The sequence below is a fragment of the Microchirus variegatus genome, assembly GCF_963457635.1.
Source record: "Microchirus variegatus genome assembly, chromosome: 20".
NCBI lineage: Eukaryota > Metazoa > Chordata > Actinopteri > Pleuronectiformes > Soleidae > Microchirus > Microchirus variegatus.
In genome coordinates, this window is record NC_139821.1 from 9,897,032 (window position 1) to 9,919,973 (window position 22,942).

The 22,942-nt window shown below is 39.5% G+C and overlaps 1 protein-coding gene across 1 annotated transcript in view; it reads left to right on the plus strand.

Annotated features, from left to right (window-relative positions):
- Nucleotides 1-7,303: 7,303 nt before the first annotated feature.
- The window catches only part of LOC310941757 (kinesin-like protein KIF21A), a gene marked incomplete at both ends in the record, with an annotated part of 39,485 nt that continues 23,846 nt past the window's right edge, over nt 7,304-22,942 (plus strand). The window contains one exon of the mRNA XM_083906995.1: nt 7,304-7,347. Within this exon, the coding sequence (XP_083763121.1) occupies nt 7,304-7,347 (44 nt within the window). The remainder of the gene's footprint in view (nt 7,348-22,942) is intronic.

The window sequence follows — 22,942 nt, forward strand, 5'->3', positions numbered from 1 at the left end:
TACAAGTTATTCTAACAAAATAATATTTGTTGATGGAACTTTTTAAAAAACTTGAAATCTTTTGTTGGGCTGTTAACTAATTGATTGAAGCAAGTTGCCTTGAAATTTTGAGTTTTCTTTTTTTACAGTGTAATGTGTGTGAGGTCAACACTGGGAAACACCTGAACTACACTGTTAAAAAGAAAAAGTTGAAAAAACTCAAAATTTCAAGGCAACTTACTGCAATACATTTTTGAGTTTACAGCCCAACAAAAGATCTTGAGTTTTTAAACAGTTCCATCAACTAATATTATTTTGTTAGACAAACTTGTAAAATGTATTTATTTATTATTTTTTTTGAATTATCTGAACAAGATTATTGAGCCAAACTGTTTGAAAAGAGAATTTTGAGTTGGCACAACTCTAACTTAGAATAAAATAATACAGTTTTTAAAATGTTCCATGAACAAAATAATATTAGGTTATCGAACATTTTAAAAACTCGAGATCTTTTGTTGGTCTGTAAACTCAAAAATGTATTGCAGTAAGTTGCCTTGAAATTTTAAGTTTTCTAAACTTTTATTTTTTACAGTGTACTGATCTCAGCTCAATTGCAAACGTCTGGTCAGACTTAATGTTAACATCCATCCTCAGTGATCTGATCACAGGTCTGAATGGTCCCTACAGCAATGTGCCCTGAATGTGTTCTCAGATACAATCACAGAAACCACATTTGGAGGTGGTTTGAGGAAGCCTGTGCTTTCAATCCTGAGCTGCACAAGACCGCTTCCCTCACCCGAAGTCTTTTTTACACTAATAATACATTTTATTTTCTTGTTATAGCAGCGGATGGTGTAGTGGTTAGCACTCTTGCCTTTGCAGCAAGAATACCTGGGTCAACAAGGGCCTTTCTGCATGGAGTTTGCATGTTCTCCCCATGTGTGTCTGGGTTTTCTCCGGATTCTTCGGTTTCCTCCCACAGTCCAAAAACATGCACTATGTGTATTAGGTAAATTGGACACTCTAAATTGACTGTATATGTGGCCCTATCACCATATTTCACCTGAGATTGACACAGCTCCCCCTGCGACCCTCATGTGGAGGATAAAGCGGTAGAAAGTGGATGGATGGATGGATGTTATGGCAGCATGAGAAGATTCATTCCACGTGCTGACACTCACACACGGAGACACGCTGACACACCATGTGCTGTCAGACTTGTTTAAAACCTAATTTGTTTTTTTGCCAACTGTCTGCGACGCCAGTGCGTGTTTGAATAAAGGGCGAGTGGGGAGAGACAGGTCTGACCTAAGACACATCCAGTCCTAGTTAACCCTATCCACATGCAGTTAGGTCACTGAGGTGTGATGTTAATGCTAGAGTTCTGAATGGGACCTTAGCCTACACAAGGCCGGCAAAGTCAGAGTTTCTATTATTAGAACAATTACTGACACAACTCTGACTCCAAAACTAAAGCTTTCCGGTTTCACGAGCAGACACAATGAGCTGAAGAGGCCCCCTCGTACAAGGCAGAGGGAGCGAGAGCCAGTGGGGGCGTGTCCTGCTAACGGCAGAATGAACAGGTAGCCGGGGAGACAGTGTTTCTGTGACGGATACACGTACACACACTGGCCACCTGTCGGAGACGACACCCCACCCTCCTCCTCCTCCTCCACCTTGTGTTGACACAAAACACAGTGGTGTGTGTCTGCTGCGTGTCACGCGCCTGCTGGGACTGTGATCCGACAAATGGTCTCACCGAGCCTGTTTCAACCCGTTCTGTACAGTCGATGGGTTAGACGAGATGGAACACTGTCAGTCAACAGCTCGTGCAGCTAATTACCTCTTCACAATAAGCAGCAAAATACAATCTTAATATGATGAAAATATTCCATTATTTATAATATATGGGGCCTTATTGGGTTGTACCACCTGCCACATTAGCATATTTCATACTTGGGCCACTGTACAGTGACATAGTGATGTACTATAAAGCTCAGAGGTCAGGCTTTAATAGCACGAGTGGTTTTTCCAGTTGCTGTCAAAGTCGTTTGTTGTTCCTCTTTTAGCCTCCATGTTCGTGGCCAGCAACCTTACCTGAAGCTGTGATACTGTGAAACGAGTGATTTTTTTCCCACATTAATATTGTTGTTGTTATTTTTCATATGGAGGTTCTAAACTGTGTCTACACTGCTATGTGGAATCATCACCGTGTAATAGCTTGGCGATAACAGTGAAAGGAGGATATGTGTCTATTTAATATTACTCCTAAGCATTTTCAAGTGAAGAAACTACACTGGTAGCCACCTAAAGTCATTCTCATTACCAAGATATTACCTGGATATTACTGTCTTTATAGCCACACTTTACCATTGTTAGAACCAAGCTGGTAATTACATTAGAAATTAAATTATATTCTAAATTCTACCAGACAATGACCATGTTGTCACTGTACTGTAGTGTTACAAGCGGTGGTGTCAGCGGGTCAGAGTTCTGCTTGTGCCATTCAGTGATAATCTTCAGATTTCCCCTTTGACACACACCGCGTGTGGTTCCCGTCGTCGTTTTGGCCCCACGTGAATACAAAAACACTTAAAATGATTGCCGTTCTGTGCAGCGTGTCACTTAAAAGCACAGATTGCAACCATGCAGGGTCAGGGAACTAAGGTGGCCTTGTGAATAAGGACAGTTTGAAGATTTGAGGAAGGTCCCGATTGTCTGTGAGCAGTCCCAGCTCTGTACGTTTGCTCGGACATTCTAATTTGGTTCGATGTTTACCACTCAGAAGAGAAACTTTGACCTCAGTGTGTGCCGTTAAAACCCTCCTAGATATTACACACTAGACCTTTAACTGAACGTCTGAATGAAACCCCGCGTCACACCACGTTTTAAAACACGGGTTGCAGTGAAGTCTTGCACTTGTTTACATGAACGGTACGACGGTTGCACAAACAGGATTTCTTAAACTTAATCTCGTGGCGTTGTGCGACGCTGTACCATGCCGCTGCTAAGCTTTAGCTTTAGCTGAGGTCTGTTGTTTTGTGACTCTCGGTCACATCAGCAGAATACAAAACACCAACGATTTGAATATGAATTTAAATGTACCCGCGTTATCTGATTTGAACCTATAATGCACCTTTTGTTGTTTCACACCGTACGCACGTCTGATATCGATTAATGATTTCCCTCAGGCCACGTCTCTCATCCGCCGATGTTTTTCTAAACCTCTTTCTCCTCCTCTTTTTGGCTTTTAGTGGACACTGAGGAAAAAAAGAAAAAAAAGGATTTCAGGCCATTTGAATGCAGCCCTGGTCTGATCAGCATGATGGCTGCTGCCAGGTTACTGAAGGGCAAACTTTTGTTCCCCCCTGAAATGTGACTGAAGGACAACCATAAGCAACAAGTACATTCCTTTTGACAGTAATGAGATAGACAAAACCACATTTTTTTTATTTTATGTTGTTCACACGTGAGAGAGTTTCATGGGCATTATCACACCGACTCTGTTGACAGGAGGACGGACGAGCCGCTGAATGACACAGAGTCTGAGACGTGATGACGTCACGGGAATTAATAATGAACGTTATATTGAAAGCATGAGGTGTCTCAGTTCCTCTTCTGGTTGTATCCACGCTGTTGCAATGGTTAGTGTCATTTTCTGAAGAAGACAAAATGCAGCACTGCTTCCTAGACTGTGGGCTGTAGCCCTCTTGTGGGCCTTGCAGGTATTGCAGGTGGATCTTAGACAAGGCAGGCAAAAAAAAAAAGGTCACTTTTGTTATTCATATTTTAATGATATTGACTTTTTTGACAATTATTTATATCATGATTTTTTTTTTTTTTGCTTCTGGAATTCCATGTTGGGCAACGTGACGTGAACTTGGGACGTTTCACATCTAAGTTCAAATCAGTTGAAGCCAAATCAAATTTTTATTTGTCGTGCAGAAATCGCTCTGTGCACGTAGGAAGTGACATCCTTTGTTTTGAGAACCTCAGTCAGTTCATTCATTTTAATTAATTAATTCTCTCTTGACCCTTGACCCATCCCTTTATCAAGTTTGGCACAAATTGGTCCAGTATTTGTCCTGCTGACAAAAATTCAAGGATTATATTAAATTAATCTCACTTAATCTGGCACCTCATCTTTTATCATTCACTATCCTGGCTCTGTTGTGTATGATATTTTGATGTTTTTACAGGTGATGAATACGCGCGGTCTCCTGCTCTCACGGGTTTCCTTTGTTGTTTGAGGATTTGAAGATGTGTTCAACAAATAGTGAATGTAGTTTTTTGTTTTTTTGGGGGGGGGCATTTAAAGTGGGATTGACTGGATATGTGGTGTGTGAACTGGGATTATGGGGGGAAAAGAAATGGATTCTCAAAGTGAGCTTTCATGTTGTTGTTTTTTGTCAGTGCTGCAGGATTTTTCTAATCAATATTTGTGAAAGGCTGCGAGTTGTTGAGATGTCGATGAGATCATCCTGGAGCACAGACCACGACATGCGCTGATTCTCTCCCTCAAGACCAGGGATTAGTGCTGTTTGGATTAAAAACACAGTTACTTTTGCATTTAAAAAGAAGTCACCCCCCCTATACATCAACTATTTTATATTCTGAATTCCTGTAATATAATGACATCTTGTTGTGCATGTGTAGGAATCTATATTCTTTAACCTTAGAATCAAAGGAGACCGTTCAGTGCATCTGTTCAAAAACCACGTGCTAAGGTCACTTTACACTGAGAAATGAAGATGTTTTTTCCTGTAAATAAAACGAAACGTTGCATCTTTGAAGATGCCGTCGTCCTGTGGTTATTGCAACATCAGGAACTCACGATCTCAACCGTGAATCTGTAATTATCTCTATATTAAAGTCGTACTTCCTATTTGGAGTAAATAATTGTCATGTCAATATTTTTAGTAGGATATGAAAAATAAACTTAGTTTTTCATACACAGTGCTGTGCATACTATATTTAAGAATGCTGTGTGAGACTGGGACACAGCAGGTGACCGGAAATAACTTTATTGCAACAACACAAGTTGGCCACAAGATGGCAGCATTACCAAGAAGCCACTAAGATTGTAGGCTGATTAGAAAAATGACAGGATTACAGTCAAATATACATATAAATGGAAAAGTGTTAAAGTATTAATTGACATTATAAAACAGCAGTACACTGCTGTAAAAAAAATATTTGACCGTACATTCACACTGAATAACTATTTAATCGTAAATTTGACAGCTGTTAACTATAGTTTCACACTTATATGCTGTGTTTTATCAGTCATTTCATGTTTGCATGCAGTTTATTTTGGGACCTCACAGTTTTGCATCGTATTAGTATGATTTAGCAGTCATTTTCTGAAAGAATATAATAGATTTTTTTTTTTAAATACTCATCTTGTACTATGACTATGTGATAAATAATGGAAAAAACATTGATTGAAATTTGATGAATGATGTCATTTTCAGTTTTGGCTGAGACTGAGACATAAATGTGGGCGGTGGTTCCTGTTTTATTATATTTGATATATCTGAACTGGAGCATAATGCTTGATATCCATTTTTTTAAATGCTGTTTTGTTCAGTTAACACACATACATTCTCTCTTTCTTCTCTCGTGTTGGTCTTCACTTCTTTATCAGATTGAAAGGGCTCCTTGCACAGGTGAAAATAATCAGTTTAATCATGGCTAAATTCCATTTCGCTGCCTCAGTCTCTCACTGATCTCATCATCAATGTGATTAGTAACACCTGTGCTTCTCCTGTGAAAACATGGGGCCACATGGGATTACAAGACACCTACTTTTACCAAAGGTATTTCATCATTTGCTGCAAATGTGAGCAGGGAATCACTCTTTTGTACACAACAGAACACTGTGGTTGGTTTGTGCTTGACAGATAAAGTTGGATTGGATCATTCAAACATGACGATCAGAGCAGGGTTCACAGTACATGTTGTGTCGGGGACTCTCGTCTTCCCTCGCGTCCCAGATTACAGCAAGGTCAACATCATGTTTCATCATGTGAACAACCAACTCAACCTCTATGCGTCGTCCGTATTCACTAAAACCAACAAGCAAGTCCCTGTAAAAAATGGCAATAGTAAAATAACAAATGAAAGTGTTCGTCGAGAGCAGAGAACTGAAATTTGAACTCACCACTTAATATCAAGTTGTGAAGACTTACTTCTGCATGTTTTCATAGTAATATGAATTATTAATTATTATTATTATTATTATTAATAATAATTTTGCATCATAAAAACAGTTTTATTGTGAACCATAGAGACACAGACACTTTTATTTTGTATGTATATGTATGTGTATGTATGTATATATGTATATATGTGTGTATATATATGTGTATATATATATGTGTGTATATATATAATATATATGTGTGTGTATATATATATATATTTGTATATATGTGTATATATGTGTGTGTGTATATATGTATAAATGTATTTGTATATATGTGTATATATATATATATATATGTATATATATATATATATATGTGTGTGTGTGTGTATATATATTTATATTTTTTGTATTTATGAAATTTAAGAACTACAAAAAGAAAACTATTGACATTTCCTTGCAGCTTGTACCCAAATAAAACACAGAATCGTGTTAACTTTGTCCTGCCATCGTTTATCCGTAATTGTTTAAACTATTTAGCTGTTTTAACTGTTAATCTATTTAAACTATTTATCTATTTTAACTGTTTATATATTTAAACTGTTTATCTGTTTAAACTGTTTATCTGTTTAAACTGTTTATCTGTTTGAACTGTTTATCTATTTTAGCTCTTTCTATTATTATAATAGTATTATCATGATGTATGTGTAGCTCAGTGTGGGGTGAGTGAGCTTGTCCTCTCTCTTGATTGGCAGAGCTCGGGCTGGGGGAGGAGCTTGGTGACGTCACAGGTCCTGGGAACCACACGCTCGGGCTGTTGTGTGTGTGTGTGTGCTCTCGCAGTCTGGTGCACTTTGCCCGAGCAGAGGAGGCTGAGACGATGCCCTCGGCGCAGCGGACACCGGCGGCTCTTTCAATGACACGCTTTTATGAATAAATAAGGTCAGAGAATCTCCCTGCGACTGAGAAAAACACCTCAAAATGGCTCCTTTTTCGAAGCGCGCGAGGAGGAGGAGGAGGTGAGAGCGGCGCCGGTGAAGAGGATCAAGATAGAAGCGCTTTTCTACGAAGGAGGAGGAGGAGGAGGAGGTGCTGCTGTGTTCTCTTATCGTCTAAGAGGATAAAAAGAAAAGGAGAAATTAAGCTGTTTTGACGGAACCATCTCACGGTAACAGCATGGGCAGCGGGCCGGATGAGAGCTCGGTGCGAGTCGCCCTGAGGTAAGGATGCAGCGGAGGAGACGCCTCTCTCCTCACACACACACACACACACACACACACACACACACACATAGACAGAGAGGGAATGATGACCCTCTGTGTCACACACACCTGCTTTGAACATGATATTCCTCCCTCCATGAAACACACACACACATACACATTTGACCAGCATGTAAACACACAGAGAAGCAACGACCAACCAGAGCATCCACACTTATTGTGTCTCCTCTCCTCACATCCTTTCATACACACCCTCTTCCTCTCAATATTCGTGTGCTTTTGTTTTGAAGTGGCACATTTAAACAGTATAAATACACACACACACACACACACACACACACACACAGATCTATTAGAACAACGAAAGTGCCGCTTTTATTCTCTTACTGTGTCTCCACAGTTAATTTTCACCCTCTGAATATCCCTGTGCTTTTATTTTGAAGCATTTTAAACAATGTGAACACACCTTGGCCTGTGATTATAGGCTTTGTGAACCTCTTTTGTTAATGCCTCTGAGTAGTGGATTTATGAATGAATGAAGCTCTAGCTGCTGAAGGGACTATGAGGTCACACACATGTCATGGATTGGACGATATACTGTGTACAGTGTAATAATAATCATGCATTGTGATGAAGAAACACTCACAATGGACTCAGATGATTGTGATGGATTCTTGTTCTTCACATTAAAAGTCCACTGTGTGTTATTTAGAAGAGTTTATTGGCAGAAATTGAATAAGTACGCTTGTGTAAAATGACAAAAAAATGCTTGGGTGAGCAGAAAAGATCTCTGTTTGTTGCAGTCTTCAGTTTCTCCACTAGATGTCACTAATTCTCACACACTGGTCTCTTAAGATTCTTTTTTTTCGCCCTAAATGGTGCACCAAAAATGAGGTGTTAGGTATTTATATATTGCCGATATATCGGGAATGGCCTGAACGATACCGATAGTATGTTTCATACTTGTGTCGCAACATGTGTCGATAAAAATATCTTTGTTGTGCAAAATAAATAATAAGCATCAAAAGAATAATAGATGTAGGGGGCGCTAGAACTATTTTAAAGACGATATCTGCTGATACCGATATTGTGCCGATAATATCGTGCGTACCAAAAACCATGCAAAAAATATTTATCCATAGAAACTTGTTTTTATCATGTATTTTGGGGAATGTAAGTTGTTTTTTATGATATGGTTTTTACAATATTATTCAGTTTTCTCCTTATCAATACAAGCTGTCAGTTATGGATCAAATGAAGGTAGATTAGGCTCCTCCCATGTTACATTTAAGGAACATTAAGGTAATGTTCATATATGTTCCATACCTAGTGATATTATTATATCATATTTTTAGCTTTTGTTAATACCTGCACTGAGAGAGGGCAGTGGATTTATGAATTAAGTCACTGATTACCATTATCTACATTTATACATAATATATAACCACTCACAATTGTGAATTAGTTTTAATGTGACATATATATGATATTAAATATACAGGTTATTACATGCTTTTTGCAGTTGTATGTGTGTGTGTGTTGTGTTTCCGGTCAGGCAGCATTTGCTGTATCATGCTGATCTGACCCTTGTCCCCTGCATTAAGCCGAGCCATGCTGTCACTTAAACACTGACAGACAGACTCAGATAGTCGCTGCCTGGTCACTGGTTTGTATCAGTATTTGGACGTAAATTGATAAAAATACATGAGAAATCAATACAGGCATCCATAGACTGACATGATAGCACAGTGTGTGTGTGTGTGTGTGTGTGTGTGTGTGTGTTGGAAAGGCAATCTGAAACGTCATGTGAACTGAATCAGTGGAAGAGAAGGGACAAAAGCTTGTTCCTCCTCTCATGTTTCTCGCTCTCTCTCTGCCTTCACTTGTTATTGTGCATTCAGACTTTGACCCACTATTCTGTTTACTGAGTCCACTCAGTTTACCGGCTCATCTCTCTCTCTCTCTCTCTCTCTCTCTCTCTCTCTCTCTCTCTCTCTCTCTCTCTCTCTCTCTCTCTCTCTCTCTCTCTCTCTCTCTCTCTCTCTCTCCTTCATAGATTATGGATAATCAGACAGTGCTCTGTAGTTGATCACTACAGTTTGGTCTCACTAATAAGATTAATAAGATAAGACTGTCGTATTGTTTTCCTCAGTCTTAGCTCACTGCCGACATACGTTTAAACTGTGCATGCAACACAAAAACAAACACACTAATATGACAAATGAAGTTATATACAATATGTAGCTGTGTGTGAGTGTTTGGTATCTGCTGTTGTTTATTCTGCTCAGGCTCAGGCTTCATGAATTATTTGGTGAGTTCTCCAATCTTGTTTAATTTGATTTCTGATCTGATTTTTGATCTCATCTTATGTTGTTTTATCTCATCTTATGTTATCCCATCTCGTTTTTGTTAAGTTTTCTCATTTCATTTTGGTATCTTATGTTATTTATCTCCTTATGTTGTTATCTTATGTTATCTCATCTCATCATGTTATCTCATCTCATATTGTTATATCGTCTTATATTATTTCACCTCATCTCATGTTATCTCATCTCATCTTAAGTTATTTCATCTCATGTTATCTCATCTCATCTTAAGTTATCTCATCTAAGCGTATCATTTCGTCTTATATTATTTTATCGTATCTCATCTCATGTTATCTCATTTTTGTTGTTTTTGCATCTCATTTTGGTATCTTATGTGATTTTATCTCATCTCAACTCATCTCATCTTATGTTATCTAATCGTATCATTTCGTCTTATATTATTTTAACTTATCTCATCTCATGTTATCTCATCTTATATTCTTTCACCTCATGTCATTTTATTTCATTTAATCTCACTTCAGTTTATCTTATCTTGGTCTGTCTCAGATTACTCACTGAACAAACAATGTTATGGAAAAATACCATTAAATGAAGGAAGTTAGCGCACTAAACACCTCTTGAACACGTTTTCTGACACCACTTAACATGATTTTTTGTTTGCTTTGCTGATGAAGATGGAGGCTTTAGAAAGACTATTAATGTGTCAACCTAAATAAGAGCAGTTTTCTTTCACATAATTATCATCTGTCTTTGTGTGACACCTTCTCTCGTCTGCTTCGTAGTTACGTTAGCGTCAGGCTTTTCCGTTCGATTAATTACCACGGCAACATACTGTTTATTTTGGAGCCGCACAGTTGAGATGAGCCCTGAACTTTAAAGCATCTGAAGGTGTTTGACTCCTTACTCTCTGCAGCTTCCCTTCCCTCTGTCAGCTCTCTGTGTTTTCAGTCAGCAGCTCAGCCAACCAGTGCCTGCCTCAGCCTGTGAGACTAATGCTGTCTGTTAGCACGTTCCTAATCCCTCCAGTGATGAAATTCTACTTTATCATCCTCATTCTGTGTTCGAGAAGAGAAAGGTGTCTGGAGCCTGAACAGAGAGAAAACACGTGTTGATTTATTACTGGAAAGATGATGTAACACTGAAGTGTATTTGCTCTTTGGAAATGCACTTTCCTCTTGAAAGAGGTTATTTAAACATTAGATGTATGTGCTGTCACCTGTGGACTGCACCTGTCAGCACTTTGTTATCCTCTCTCAGTCTCTTTTCTTATATTACACCACATCTCATTACTTTTCTCCCATATTATAAAATAAATGTATCACAGTTAATGATTAAGAACTTCTTACTTCTGAAGTAAGTCATGGCTCAGACTTTGCCTGAAAGACTTTGTCGAGTGACTTATTACATTTTCAATATCCCTTAAGTGCATCTTTAATAATTCAAAGGCAGACTTACTCCGCGGCCAGGGTTCAGGTTTCGTACCGTTGAATTTAAAAGAGGTTTTTCTTCCTCTTTAATTAGAGAAGGCCGAGACAGTGCTTTTGAAGTTATATTTGTCTGCGACCATGTAACGTCACCAGTAAATGTTGCTTAATGTTACTACACTACCTTTTAAAATAAAAAGCAGTCTGTAGTCTTTTAAATGCACTTCAGGCAAATGCCTTCATTTACAGAGGCTGCCAATTTGCAGCACCGTGTTTCGACCACAGCCTGAACAGACTAACCACCCACAGCGTGGGTTTGGTGTTTTAAAAGCAGATTCTCACCCAAATGATGATCAGCATCCTCTCTTCTTTGTGAAGGCCACGTAGTTTTCTTAAACTATGGGGAATAGTTTAATAGTTTGTTAAATTACGCAACACTCAAATGCAAAAAACTAAACCCCAAACAACTCTACTCCTTAAAGTGGACATATTATATCCTATTTCTCTAAGTTAACCTAGTTCCCTGGTGTCCTAATGAACATGTCTGACATGCTTTGGTCAAAATACCATAAGGATGAAGCACCACAGCAGTTAACTCACCCTGCCAACACAGCCCTTGAGTATCTCTTTAGGTCCACCTTAAAAAAAAAAGTAAAAAGAAACTTAAAGGACAGGAAATGACATCAGACACTGAGGCTACTGGGAGCTAACAGCAGTTAGCATTTGGAAAAGTGATCATTTGCAGGTTCTAGCAGGCACATTGTTGTCATATATAACATGTATCCACTGGACAGATAAATCCTCTGAGGCTGGAAGTTTGTGTAGAACTCTGTTCTGCACTGTGGAGACAAGAATAGAACTTTTCGCGGAGTTCCGTTTTTTCGGATACCATTGCCCTTGCCAGCATGTTTTACAGACAAATCGGTGAATCTGTTGATTATTTTCTCTATTAATCTGTTGGTGCATAACAGGCCAGAAAAATGTAAAGAATAAAAACGTTGATCAGTGTTTGTCAAACCTGGAAATGACGATGTTCTCAAATATCTTGTTTTGTTCACAAACCAAAATGATTCCTTTATGTGGAGCAAAGAAACAAAGAAAATATTCATATTTAAGAAGCAAAAACAATCAGAAATCTTGTTTTTATCATGAAAAAAGCTTCAAACTGATTAATGTATTATCTAAATAGTTGACGATTAATTTAGAAATCGATGAACTGTTTCAGCTCTACGGAATATGCTATTTCTCTGTCTCCTATTGGCTCCTCTAAGTGTCTGTCAGATACAAGCTTCTCCCCATTGACCTTTGTGTATTTGGGATTTGAGGGAAAAGGCTGTGTGCGCCTGCTGCCATGTATAAACGCATTGTATGTGCTCATATGCTTATGCTTATGTGTGTGTGCGCACACATGCGTTAACTTTGTTTGTCCAGGCAAATCCGCGATGAATATTCATGAGACGACTCAAGTGAACTGAGACGCAAAGCAAAGCGAGCTGCAAGCCATCTGCCCTCTGCTGTCATGTGATATTGCAGTTGTGATATTCATGAACTTCTGTCTAACCAGCAAAGGCAAAGGTTAACTCAATACGGATTTAAAAATTAATCTAAGATGGGGCTTTTCTTTTTTTTTTTAAATGTACTTTTTTTAAAAAATCCAGATGTTTGTTCTTCATTTTCTATTCACACAACGGACACAAACATGCACATTCTTTATATTTTTTTTACTCTGCCTATTCCATGATTAGTGCTTGTTTTTTTTGCCCTGCTCTGCTTACTTTTCCTACATTTTACTGCTTTCACCTTCATTTGTGTCCCATGTGTGCCATGATCAGGCCAAACTGTCCTGAGTCAGAGCGACAGCAGCCGTTGTCATCTGCCAACTCCTGCCCCCTCCTGCCCCCTCCTGCCCCCCCTCCACCCCATTCTCCCTGCTTTGCAACCTTTGACCCAGGAAGCAGTCACAATCTGGTCACAGAGCTGCTGTGAATGAATGTCCTGACATTTCCCCCCGTGGCAGCTTGTTTTCGGGGTTGTCGTCATGGTGACCACCGTTGGATCCATTCAGAGCTCAGGGTCCTCGGTCGTGATCCAGTAAATAGGAGCAACCCGCGTTGCCATACGAAGGTCAAAAGGGGTGTGGGGCTAAACCGCTGAGTCAGCAGAACTACGTCCCTTTCTGTTCTCTCATGCCACATTCTGCTGGTTCATTCCCTCAAACACACAGGGTAACCATACAAAGATGACAGGACAACAATTCCCATGATCCCACGCTGTTTCTATGCGTCATTTAACTTAGACCCTTAGAAGCAGAAATGACAAGCTTTAAGATATTTGCCATACCCCTGGCATACATTTTTTTTGCATCTTTGTTTAAAATTAGAAGTTTGTTATAATGAGCCAACTTGTATTTCTAGGCTGCAGGGTTGGATTGCACTCAGCCTCCTAGTGGTTGAATCAGTGATCTAGAGAGAGATGCAGTGAATTGGCTCTTGATGTCGAGCACAGCTGCTTGACAATGTAAACACTGTGACAAAATAACAGTCCTATTGTCGCTGCTGGGTTGTAGTTGTGGCTTAACAAGCGTTTTTTCACCGACTGTCCATCTTTTATGTGTCCTTCTATCATTTCCTTGAAATCTAATTCATCCTCTTGCTAAGGGCGACCATTAGGCCCCAGTTAACATGTATAATCTGCACACACACACATTACAGACGACGACACAAATGCACCTGCTGAATGATTCTATAAAAATAGCTTCATATGCCTTTATGTGTGGGTTAGTAAGTATGTCTATGTTATATAAGACCGTCATGTTTGTGTACCTGAAGGCATTACACACACACGCACTTTAAAGGATGTGGATGAATTCAGTGCTACTATCATGTTTCCTCTACTTGTATTGTCCAAAAGAATAGAGTGAAAAGCTTTTCAGTATCAACGCTTCAACGGAGGCCTTTCACCATTATGTGTGTGTGTGCGTGCGTGCGTGCGTGTGTGTGTGTGTGTGCATGCTGAGTGAAATCCGAGTTTGCTGTCATTCCCTCAGTTACATGAGCAGGGCAGGGCCAACAGAGCATGTGTGTGCGTAGCAGAGTTTGTGTGCACCTGTATGTTCCTGTGTGTGTGTGTTGGTCATTAACCTCTGCTGGTCAGCGTGACTGTCATCAGTCCACACACAGTGAAGGCTCCTCGCAGGTTTACAGTCCAACCACATCTTCGTCAAAACACTCCTTTAGACATTCTTCAGCTGCTTAGTCTCGGTTGTTTTTGAGGCCGATGATCATCAGCTGGGGCCACACGTAGGTGCAGGGTTAGGGTTAGGGTTCTCCCTGTGTGTGTGTGTGTGTGTGTGTGTGTCTGCGTTGATTCTCCCAAAGTCCAGAATCATGCAGATTGGATATACTTTAAATTGACGATAGGTGTGAATGTGAGGGTGAATGGTTGTTCATCGCTCTACTCCACTGTTTGTCAGCTGGGATCAGCTCCAGCTCCCCCCTGCAAACTCCCCCCTTATGTGGGGGATAAAGTGGTAGAAAGTGGATGGATGAGGATCACCTACACTACTACATACAGCCAGGGTATCAGCTGTGCATGTAGGCCAGATAGTAGTGACAGCGTGTGTTTGTGTTCAACTAATTTTCTCTGGCTATTAGCATATTCATAAGATTATATGCAATGAAGCTCCCTAACGTTAAAGCTGCCGCGTGTAACTTTAGGTGATCATTTTGTTGTTGTTGTTATTATTCTTGTCAGTTTGGTCTTTGTGAACAGAAACACTGTCCCATGATTTGTTTGCTGCATACTCCATCTGAAAATGGGCTCCGTCAAGCCTGACCGAGGGAGCATTTGTGTGTATACAGCAGCAGCAGAGATGGGAATTCTGAATTGCATTCTTTGATATCGGGAAGGTCGCCCTTATATCTTATATGCAAAAAGTTATAAAATTAATTAGTGCTTTTATTTGTATATTTTACAGGTTTAAAGAGGTTCAAACTAGACCTGAAAAACAAAACCTACTTTCCCCCTATTTTTTTTCTCTACTCTACGAACTCTTCAGTAGTTCTCAGGGTTTGTGAGTTCATCTCAAAATGATGGAGTTAACTTGTATACATAATGTATACTTCATGAAAAGAGGGTGAATTTTAATTGCCTTTACGATATGATAAACACCACAAAGCCTTTATTTTGACATCAAAAGGCTCTTATGTGCAGTGTTCCCCACCAAGATTGTCATGGTATCAATTAGAAATGTCTGTTTGTACGATTACTGTGGCTTATGCGTGGGTAAATAATGCCACAAATTAACTACATGCTCATCGTTACTGGAACAAAGAAGTACGTCTATTTAAAAATACTAAAGATCCAGAATAAGGTGACCTCACATGATGACATCAGGTGATGAGTCAGTTTCTGCTGCCTCATGGGCTCAGATGTTATTTCCAGTCTCTCACCACAAATCTAAACCAAAAATGAGATTAGTGCAGATTAGATTATAGAGAGCTCGGAGTGAAGCATCGGGCTTTGTTGTCTTTGTGATTGTATCATTGTGATGATACTGAGTGATCAGCTGCATCTCCAGGCAGCTGCATTGATTGGATGATTGTCAGGAGGGTGATGTCAGTCACCATGTGATTTTAACGACTGTGTTTAAGGGCAAATTAGATCAGCAGCACTGACTCATCTCCTTTTTTTTATCTTAACCAGTGTCTACTTGTTGTTTCCTCACATCCTCTTTCGAGGACTGTGCATTTGCAATCACCTGGTTATTGAATATTATGTCCTGACACAGGTACAATATATTGTGACATCATGGGATACTCTTTTATGTTTGCACACTTTAGGAGTCCATTGTTTCTCAGGCTGTCTCTGTATAATCGCAGTAATGAGAATGAGAGCAGGAGCCTAACAGGATTTGTCACATGGGGAGAAGCTGACAAAGCCCCTCCGTGGGTGTGTGTGTCTATAATGTGTAGTGTGTTATATACCTTACAATGTGAGTTTCTTAAATAGCAATATAGCAGAAGTTCAGTGGTGCATCAATTTTATGTTTATGTACCGTGCAAACACACGATTAAATTATATTTAAAACCACAATTAACTGGTTTTAATGGTATTAATCAATTAATTGGCAATCATTCTGAGAATAAAGTCACAATTCTGAGAAAAATCTGACTTCAATTTCAGAATAAATATAATTTTTTTTCTTTATTTCAGATTTTTTTTACATGGGGCACTAATACTCTTCTGTAGGATTTGAAACTTGCTTTTATTATGCTAATGTTTTTAGCCACATCAGCCCTCTAGCTACAACCTATATACTTTTTCAATCCTTTTCGGGATAAATCGTCTGTATTTATATTTTTAGTGCTGTTTTAATCTTGATGACCACTCAAAGCTGCTTCACCCATTCACCCATTCACACGCTGCCGGCACAGCTGTCAGTAGCAAACGTGGGGTGTCTTGCCCAAGGAAACGTCGGCATGTAGACTAGCGGAGCCGGGAATCAAACCCACAGCCTTTGAGTTGAAAGACGATTCACTCTACCCACTAAGTGGATTGTGTCTCAGCTCCATGGATTTCTCACATCCAGTGCAGAGTCCTGTTTACCTCCATATCAATTGTTGTATTGATGATTAAAAAAAGATTGTGATTTAATGGCTGAATAATGAACGTCTCTGATAGTCTCTTGTAGATAAGCACTGGTTCTTTTAAGTCAAACACTGAACCCTGATAAGCTGATGATTCACTATTTGCTATTGTCCATGAAAGCAGTAAAATGGTATCATAAGGTTAAGGCACTTTTTTTTCCGTTTACATATCTAAAAATCACACTGTCTTGGTTACCTTTCTGAGATCCTGGTTGAGCTTTGATTACCTTAAACAGACAGGCTTTACTGGTCATTTCTAACCAGCCACACATTAAATAAGTTAATTATTTCCCAAATGTATTCCCCTTTAGGCATTTCATTTCCCACAGATACTGTGTGTTTATTGCCCAGATAAAGGTTCGTTTTGAACTAAAGGTCACATCCTGAACAACTTTATTTTTGCATCAAAAGGCTTCTCGGGTTCTGTATTATAATGTAACCCTTTAATCTCTTACACTCTGGAACTTATTAGTACTTTCCCTTCAGCCATCAGACTGAAACTGCCAGATTAATTCTTTGAGCAGTTAATTCCACAAAGGTTTTGACTCTTTCTCTGGGGGCCCCTCGTCTTTTTTTGTGTGTGTGTGTGTACCTGTAGATGATTTAATTTCCAGGTTTGTCACAACTCTATAAAAACTCATAAATCATTCAACATGACCAAAAATCTAAATATTTTTTTCAGCAAAAGCTGCTAAAAAAGTGCAGTTCCACGCTTATGTGCAAACGGTGCTTATATTGTGTAAAAGAGAAGCAGTGGGGTTAAATTTCCTACAGGAACAGCCTGCGTGTGTGTCACTCTAGAAGGTGGATTAGTGCTGTAAGACTCCGCAGCGCTGAAGGGCAGCCCTTATTCTGCCAGGATGAAAACAACGTGTTTTGGGTTGAACCACAGAGCGAAGGCTGGGTAGATCGTAATCTGAAGTCAGTCGTACTAATAATACAGCAGCGGGTCGAGTCGTCGTGCTGCTTCACACCTCGGCTTATTTCTCACCTGTTAATGTTTAACTGAAGTGTTTGATGGCCAAACCTGTATGACTTGTGATTGTATACACAATACATCAAATAACTCAAACATGGAGTTCAGATAGAGATCATGTAAGAAGTCTAATGGATTAACAGGACAACTATTGAAGAGGTAATTTTGACTGCTTTAAATAATAATAATAAACCTTTCATACAAGGATTGCAGCTCAAAGTGCCTCACAATAAAAGGAAAATAACGTTTAAAAAGAAGAGAGATGTAAATACAACAATAAAACATAACACAGGGTGGAATGAAAAGGGAAAGTCAAAAAATAACCATATTTTTTCAGCAATCTGATGAAATTATAATTTTTTCATTTTCACCAACTATTTAAAGGTGCATTATGTAATAAATCTAAAGCAACTGGCCATAAAATCCTTCTAATATGTCACAGAGACTCAGGAATAATGTTCATATAACAAACTGAACTCACCAACAACAACAGTACAGCCAAAATATTTGCATTAAAAAAAGTATTTTGCAGACTGCAAATCATGTTTATGTTTTGAAATCATGTTTGGGCATGTGGCGCCAGCTACCGCCGTCTACCAATCATTGCAGTCGGTAGAGTCTCAGCTGCCGAGCAACCACGGGTTGCCAGTTACGTCAGAAAATGAAACCTAAAAGACCCCGAGTATTTCGAATTTGAATGTCGTAACCGTTTTTGGCCACATTCTTACATATGGCACCTTTAAGCACCTTAGCAAAAATTGGATTGAATTTACTTAAAAATAAACAAAAATGCAAATAAAACACAACACAGGGTGGAATAAAAAGGAGATGTTTGAAAGCTAGAGTAAAAAGATAAAAATATCTTGTGAGCTGGCTATAAATGTTGTAAGCTTATAATAATGTTGAAATAACTCGCATAACTATAATAATTCTTCTTACTCTTCTTCTTATGATACTATCTGATATCTTGTATATTTTGAGATACAGAGACGGTTAAGTCTTTCCACAGCTGAGAAAGAGTTCTGAGTGACTTCAGTGGGAGGGTTTAATATGTGAAAGGCCGTCATTACACAGACAGATAATTGGTCTGCTCCCTAATGTAGAGACTGCCATCATCTTATTGTCTGGACTGTTACCACCATGTCTAGCTCCTGTCCCTCTCTTTCTTCTCTCTCTCTTTTATTTGGCGGTTCAATCTCTCTTCTTCTGTCTCTTTATGAACGAATGATTGGCCCTGAGCATTGTCGTAGAAAACCAACACTGCATCACTGCTTTCTTTGCTGAGGTGAACACAATCTAATAGACTTGGCTTTTATTCTGTAATGGAGCCGCAGTTGCACGGACTCTGATCTCTTTGTTCCGTCTCAGCAACTATTGATTGGCAATTTGGCATCGGGACATTTTTTCGGTCTTTTTCCAAATCTGTCTGCATGAGCACTCAAAGTGAACAATAATCCAGTGACTTAATACCTTTGCTGTGAGCAGCAGTGAGTGCCTCTATTGTTGCAAGAGATTATCGAAATGACTCAGTCATGTTTTGGGAAAGTGGCCAAAAAGGATTAATGCTGTTTCACTCCTGTAATGGACTGAACCGTCATGCCGTGAAGTCTCAGTATCCTCAGAATAACTCAACAGTTACGTCACTTTTTTTTTTACCTGGAACAACATCCATCACTGCTTGCACAGGAGAATGAGCATTGTTTTGATAAACATAAAGCTGCAACGTTTTTATATTCATTTATGTTTTGGTGCCTTTAACACTCTCCGGATTTATTTTGATTTGATGGCTGTAGAATTGCTTCTGCCCCTTTTTCCAGGATAACTTTCACTTTCGATATCTGGCGGTTATTCAACCGTTTAGGAATTACGGTACTGAGAAGCTAACTTGCTGGTGAATCTTGTCTCTGACTGGACGGTTGTTCCGTGGAAGTCCTGAGGGCTACCGTAATGACATGTATATGGGCCAAAAGTTCTATTGCTCTGCTTTCCGCTATCTATCCATCCATCCATTTTCTACCACTTTATCCTCCACTTGGGGGTGGGGTGTGGGGGGGGGGGCTGGTTTGATTGGCAGGGTGCTGACCTCAACCCCATCAAGCACCTTTTGGATGAACTGGAACAGAGATTGTGATCCAGGTCTTCTTGTCCAACATCAGTGCCTGACGTCACAAACGCTCATAGAAACACTTCAAACTCTCTTCCAAGGATTGTGGAAGCTGTTATAGCTGCAAAAGGTGAACTAACTCCATATTAAAGTACAGTATATATATTTGAATACATTATTACAGACCCTCTTGGTTATTTGGAATAAAAATTATTTATAATCTTGTCAATGTCTTAACTATATTTTCTCTTCATTTTGCAACTCTTTGGATGAATAACAGTGTGGCTTTTAATGGAAAACACAAAAAAATTGTAAAGGTGACCCCAAACTTTTGAAAGCGAATGTATGTTTGTATATGGGTTTGTTTTTTTTAGCCTTAGAAGAAGCTTGTTATGTGCACTTGACGCAACTTTTGCATTTTAAAGAAAATCTTAACTACACAAACAAAGATGAACCATATCTTTTCTTGGTGCGTGTAGGCCACTGTAGTTCCCTGACTCCCCTTGGGAAAGGGTGGGATAAGTGGAGTTTCCTACAGCTACAGCATGTCCAGAAAAAGTGAAAATAGTTTTTGAATTAAGTGATACAGTGATGAAGGCAATGCTTTGCAGGTGCTCAGTTGGCTGCAGGAAGATTTTTCTCGTCTTTTCTCATCAGTGCATTAATCCCACAGAGCGTCTGCTAAATAGCTGGGATCTGATGTCACACACACACACACGCACAATGACACATCTGTGGTTATTTGTTGCTGTGGTGGTACTGCAGCCTCGACTTTCATTTTCTTTGTTGCTTTTGTTGTTTCTCTCCGACTCTCCATCTCCCCCCCCCTCGCTCTCTCTCTGACTGTCAGGCCTTTTAAAAACTCTATAGACTCTTGCTGTGATGAACAGGGATGGACTTTTGAATGGAAACACAAACACAAGCAATACACAAATGAGCACACACACACACACACACACACACACACACGTGTTTGTTTCACACAGAATGCAAACTGAGATTTTGCATGAGTTGGAAGGGTCTTCTGGGTGGAAAATGAACTCCCATCGTGAAGTCTCGAGAGTCACGATTTCGTTCATTAACTCCTCAAAAATATGTTTTCTGATGTCACAAACCAACTGAAAAGTTGTAAACTTCCATTTAAATGAAGTTTAATGAAGAAGTATAGAAGTTGCCCCCCCGTGGCTAAATGTTACTTCTGTCCTCCTTCCATTTTCAAGCACAGTCTATGAGTTTGTAGTTTGTAGAAATGTTAAGTTAATGCATACAAAATGGTTTTCATAAGGTTATTCCAAATATTTAGTCTTTCAGTGTTGTTTCCTACATTTGCCCGGTCATTTTCTCCCCTTTCAGTATTTTTCTCCTACAACCTTAAATATTTCCACTTCCTGTTCAAGTGGACAGTGAGTCCAGTAATGAGAGGCAGTGGGACATCATGGGAGGAAATGATGTAATAACAGTTAGTGTATGTGTGTGTGTGTGCATGTGTGTGTGCGTGTGTGTCTGTCTGTAAAGCAAACAGAGCAATTCCTTAATGAAACCCAGGGTGGAACTGTTTACCCAGAGCTTGCTCCCTCACTCTCTCTTTCTCGTGAACAGTGAGGGCACTGTAAAGTGAATGGCACTGCATGGTCCTACACGCATGTACATAAACACACACACACACACACACACACACACACTATCACACACACACACAGAGAGACACTCGCAATGCACAGTCGTAGCACTCATCTCAAACCGGTGATAATTAATCATTGTTCTTCAGTGTAGGACAAATTCTTGACCGGGCTTCAGATGCATGCACAGACAGCTTCAGTCTGCACAGACAGCTTCACTCTTCTCTTACATACACAAACATTCACAAACATTCATACAGACCAATCCTTTGTACTGTAGTTTAAAATGTCATCTCGGAAATGTTTGTGACAGAGCAGAATCTAAAAATTGCCCTGAGAAGCTTGACTGTATATAAAGTACACAGTAGTCATTTGGTTCAGTTGTTGATGCCAACCAGGGATTAAGGATATATTGAGTAGCCGCTGGGCTAAGCGAGCTGAGCTGATGCTGTGCGTGATGTTGTCAGACTGCCGGCCACTGATTGGTCAGAGAGTTATCGTCACCGGAAGAGCCGTGAGCAAGACGTCTGACACAAGAAACAAATCGAACAATGTCGAAATGTAGATCAAGTAAATATACTTTAGCAACAGCACTGCTGAAAGCCTGCGATCAGGAGCCGTTCAATGACTGTGCCAGATGGAGTTTGTGCTCCAATCATGCAGGAAGTACTGAACAAATCTTTTTTTAATTAACTGCTTCTTATGATCCAGTTACACTGAAAATAATTACTTTACTAGTCAGTAGTCACTAGTTTGTGATTGTCACGTATAAAACGGAGGAGGAGATACGATATTGTAACGGGAAAAACCAACCAAACCCCGTAGAATCGAGCCGTGCTGTGCAGAGGCAAGTCGAGTTGTGCTAGGACCATGTAGTGGAAATGTGAAAATTAGCTTCTACTCAGTCAGTAAACATTTTCCCAAGGAGTTAACGGTCTCAATTGTTAATCGACAGATGTCAATTTAGTAAATTATGTTCCAATTTAAAGGTCCCATATTATGCAAAATCAACTTTATAATCATTTAAATCCTATATTTGGGACTCTGGAGGCCCTACCAGTCGCCAAAGTGTGAAAAAAGATGACTCAGTCATGTTTTTGTGGTCCTCCTCAGTCTAAGTACAGGAGATAAAACACGGGATGATGATGTCCGCACTCCTTGGGACGTCACAAGTTGCTAAATCCCTGGAATTGTTGTATTGCGTAGCTCCACTTTGTCCGTAAAACACGTGAGAGTGCTGGCGAGGGCAACGCCATCCGAAAACTGGAGGTCTGTGCAAAGTTCTATTGTTGGCTCCACAGTGCAGCACAGAGTTCTACACAAACTTCCAGCCTCAGAGGATTTATCTGTCCAGTGGATTCATGTTATATATGACAGCAATGTGCCTGCTAGAGCCTGCAAATGATCACTTTTCCAAATGCTAACTGCTGTTAACTCCCAGTAGCCTCTGTGGCTGATGTCATTTCCTGTCACTTAAGTTTTGTTTTATTTTTA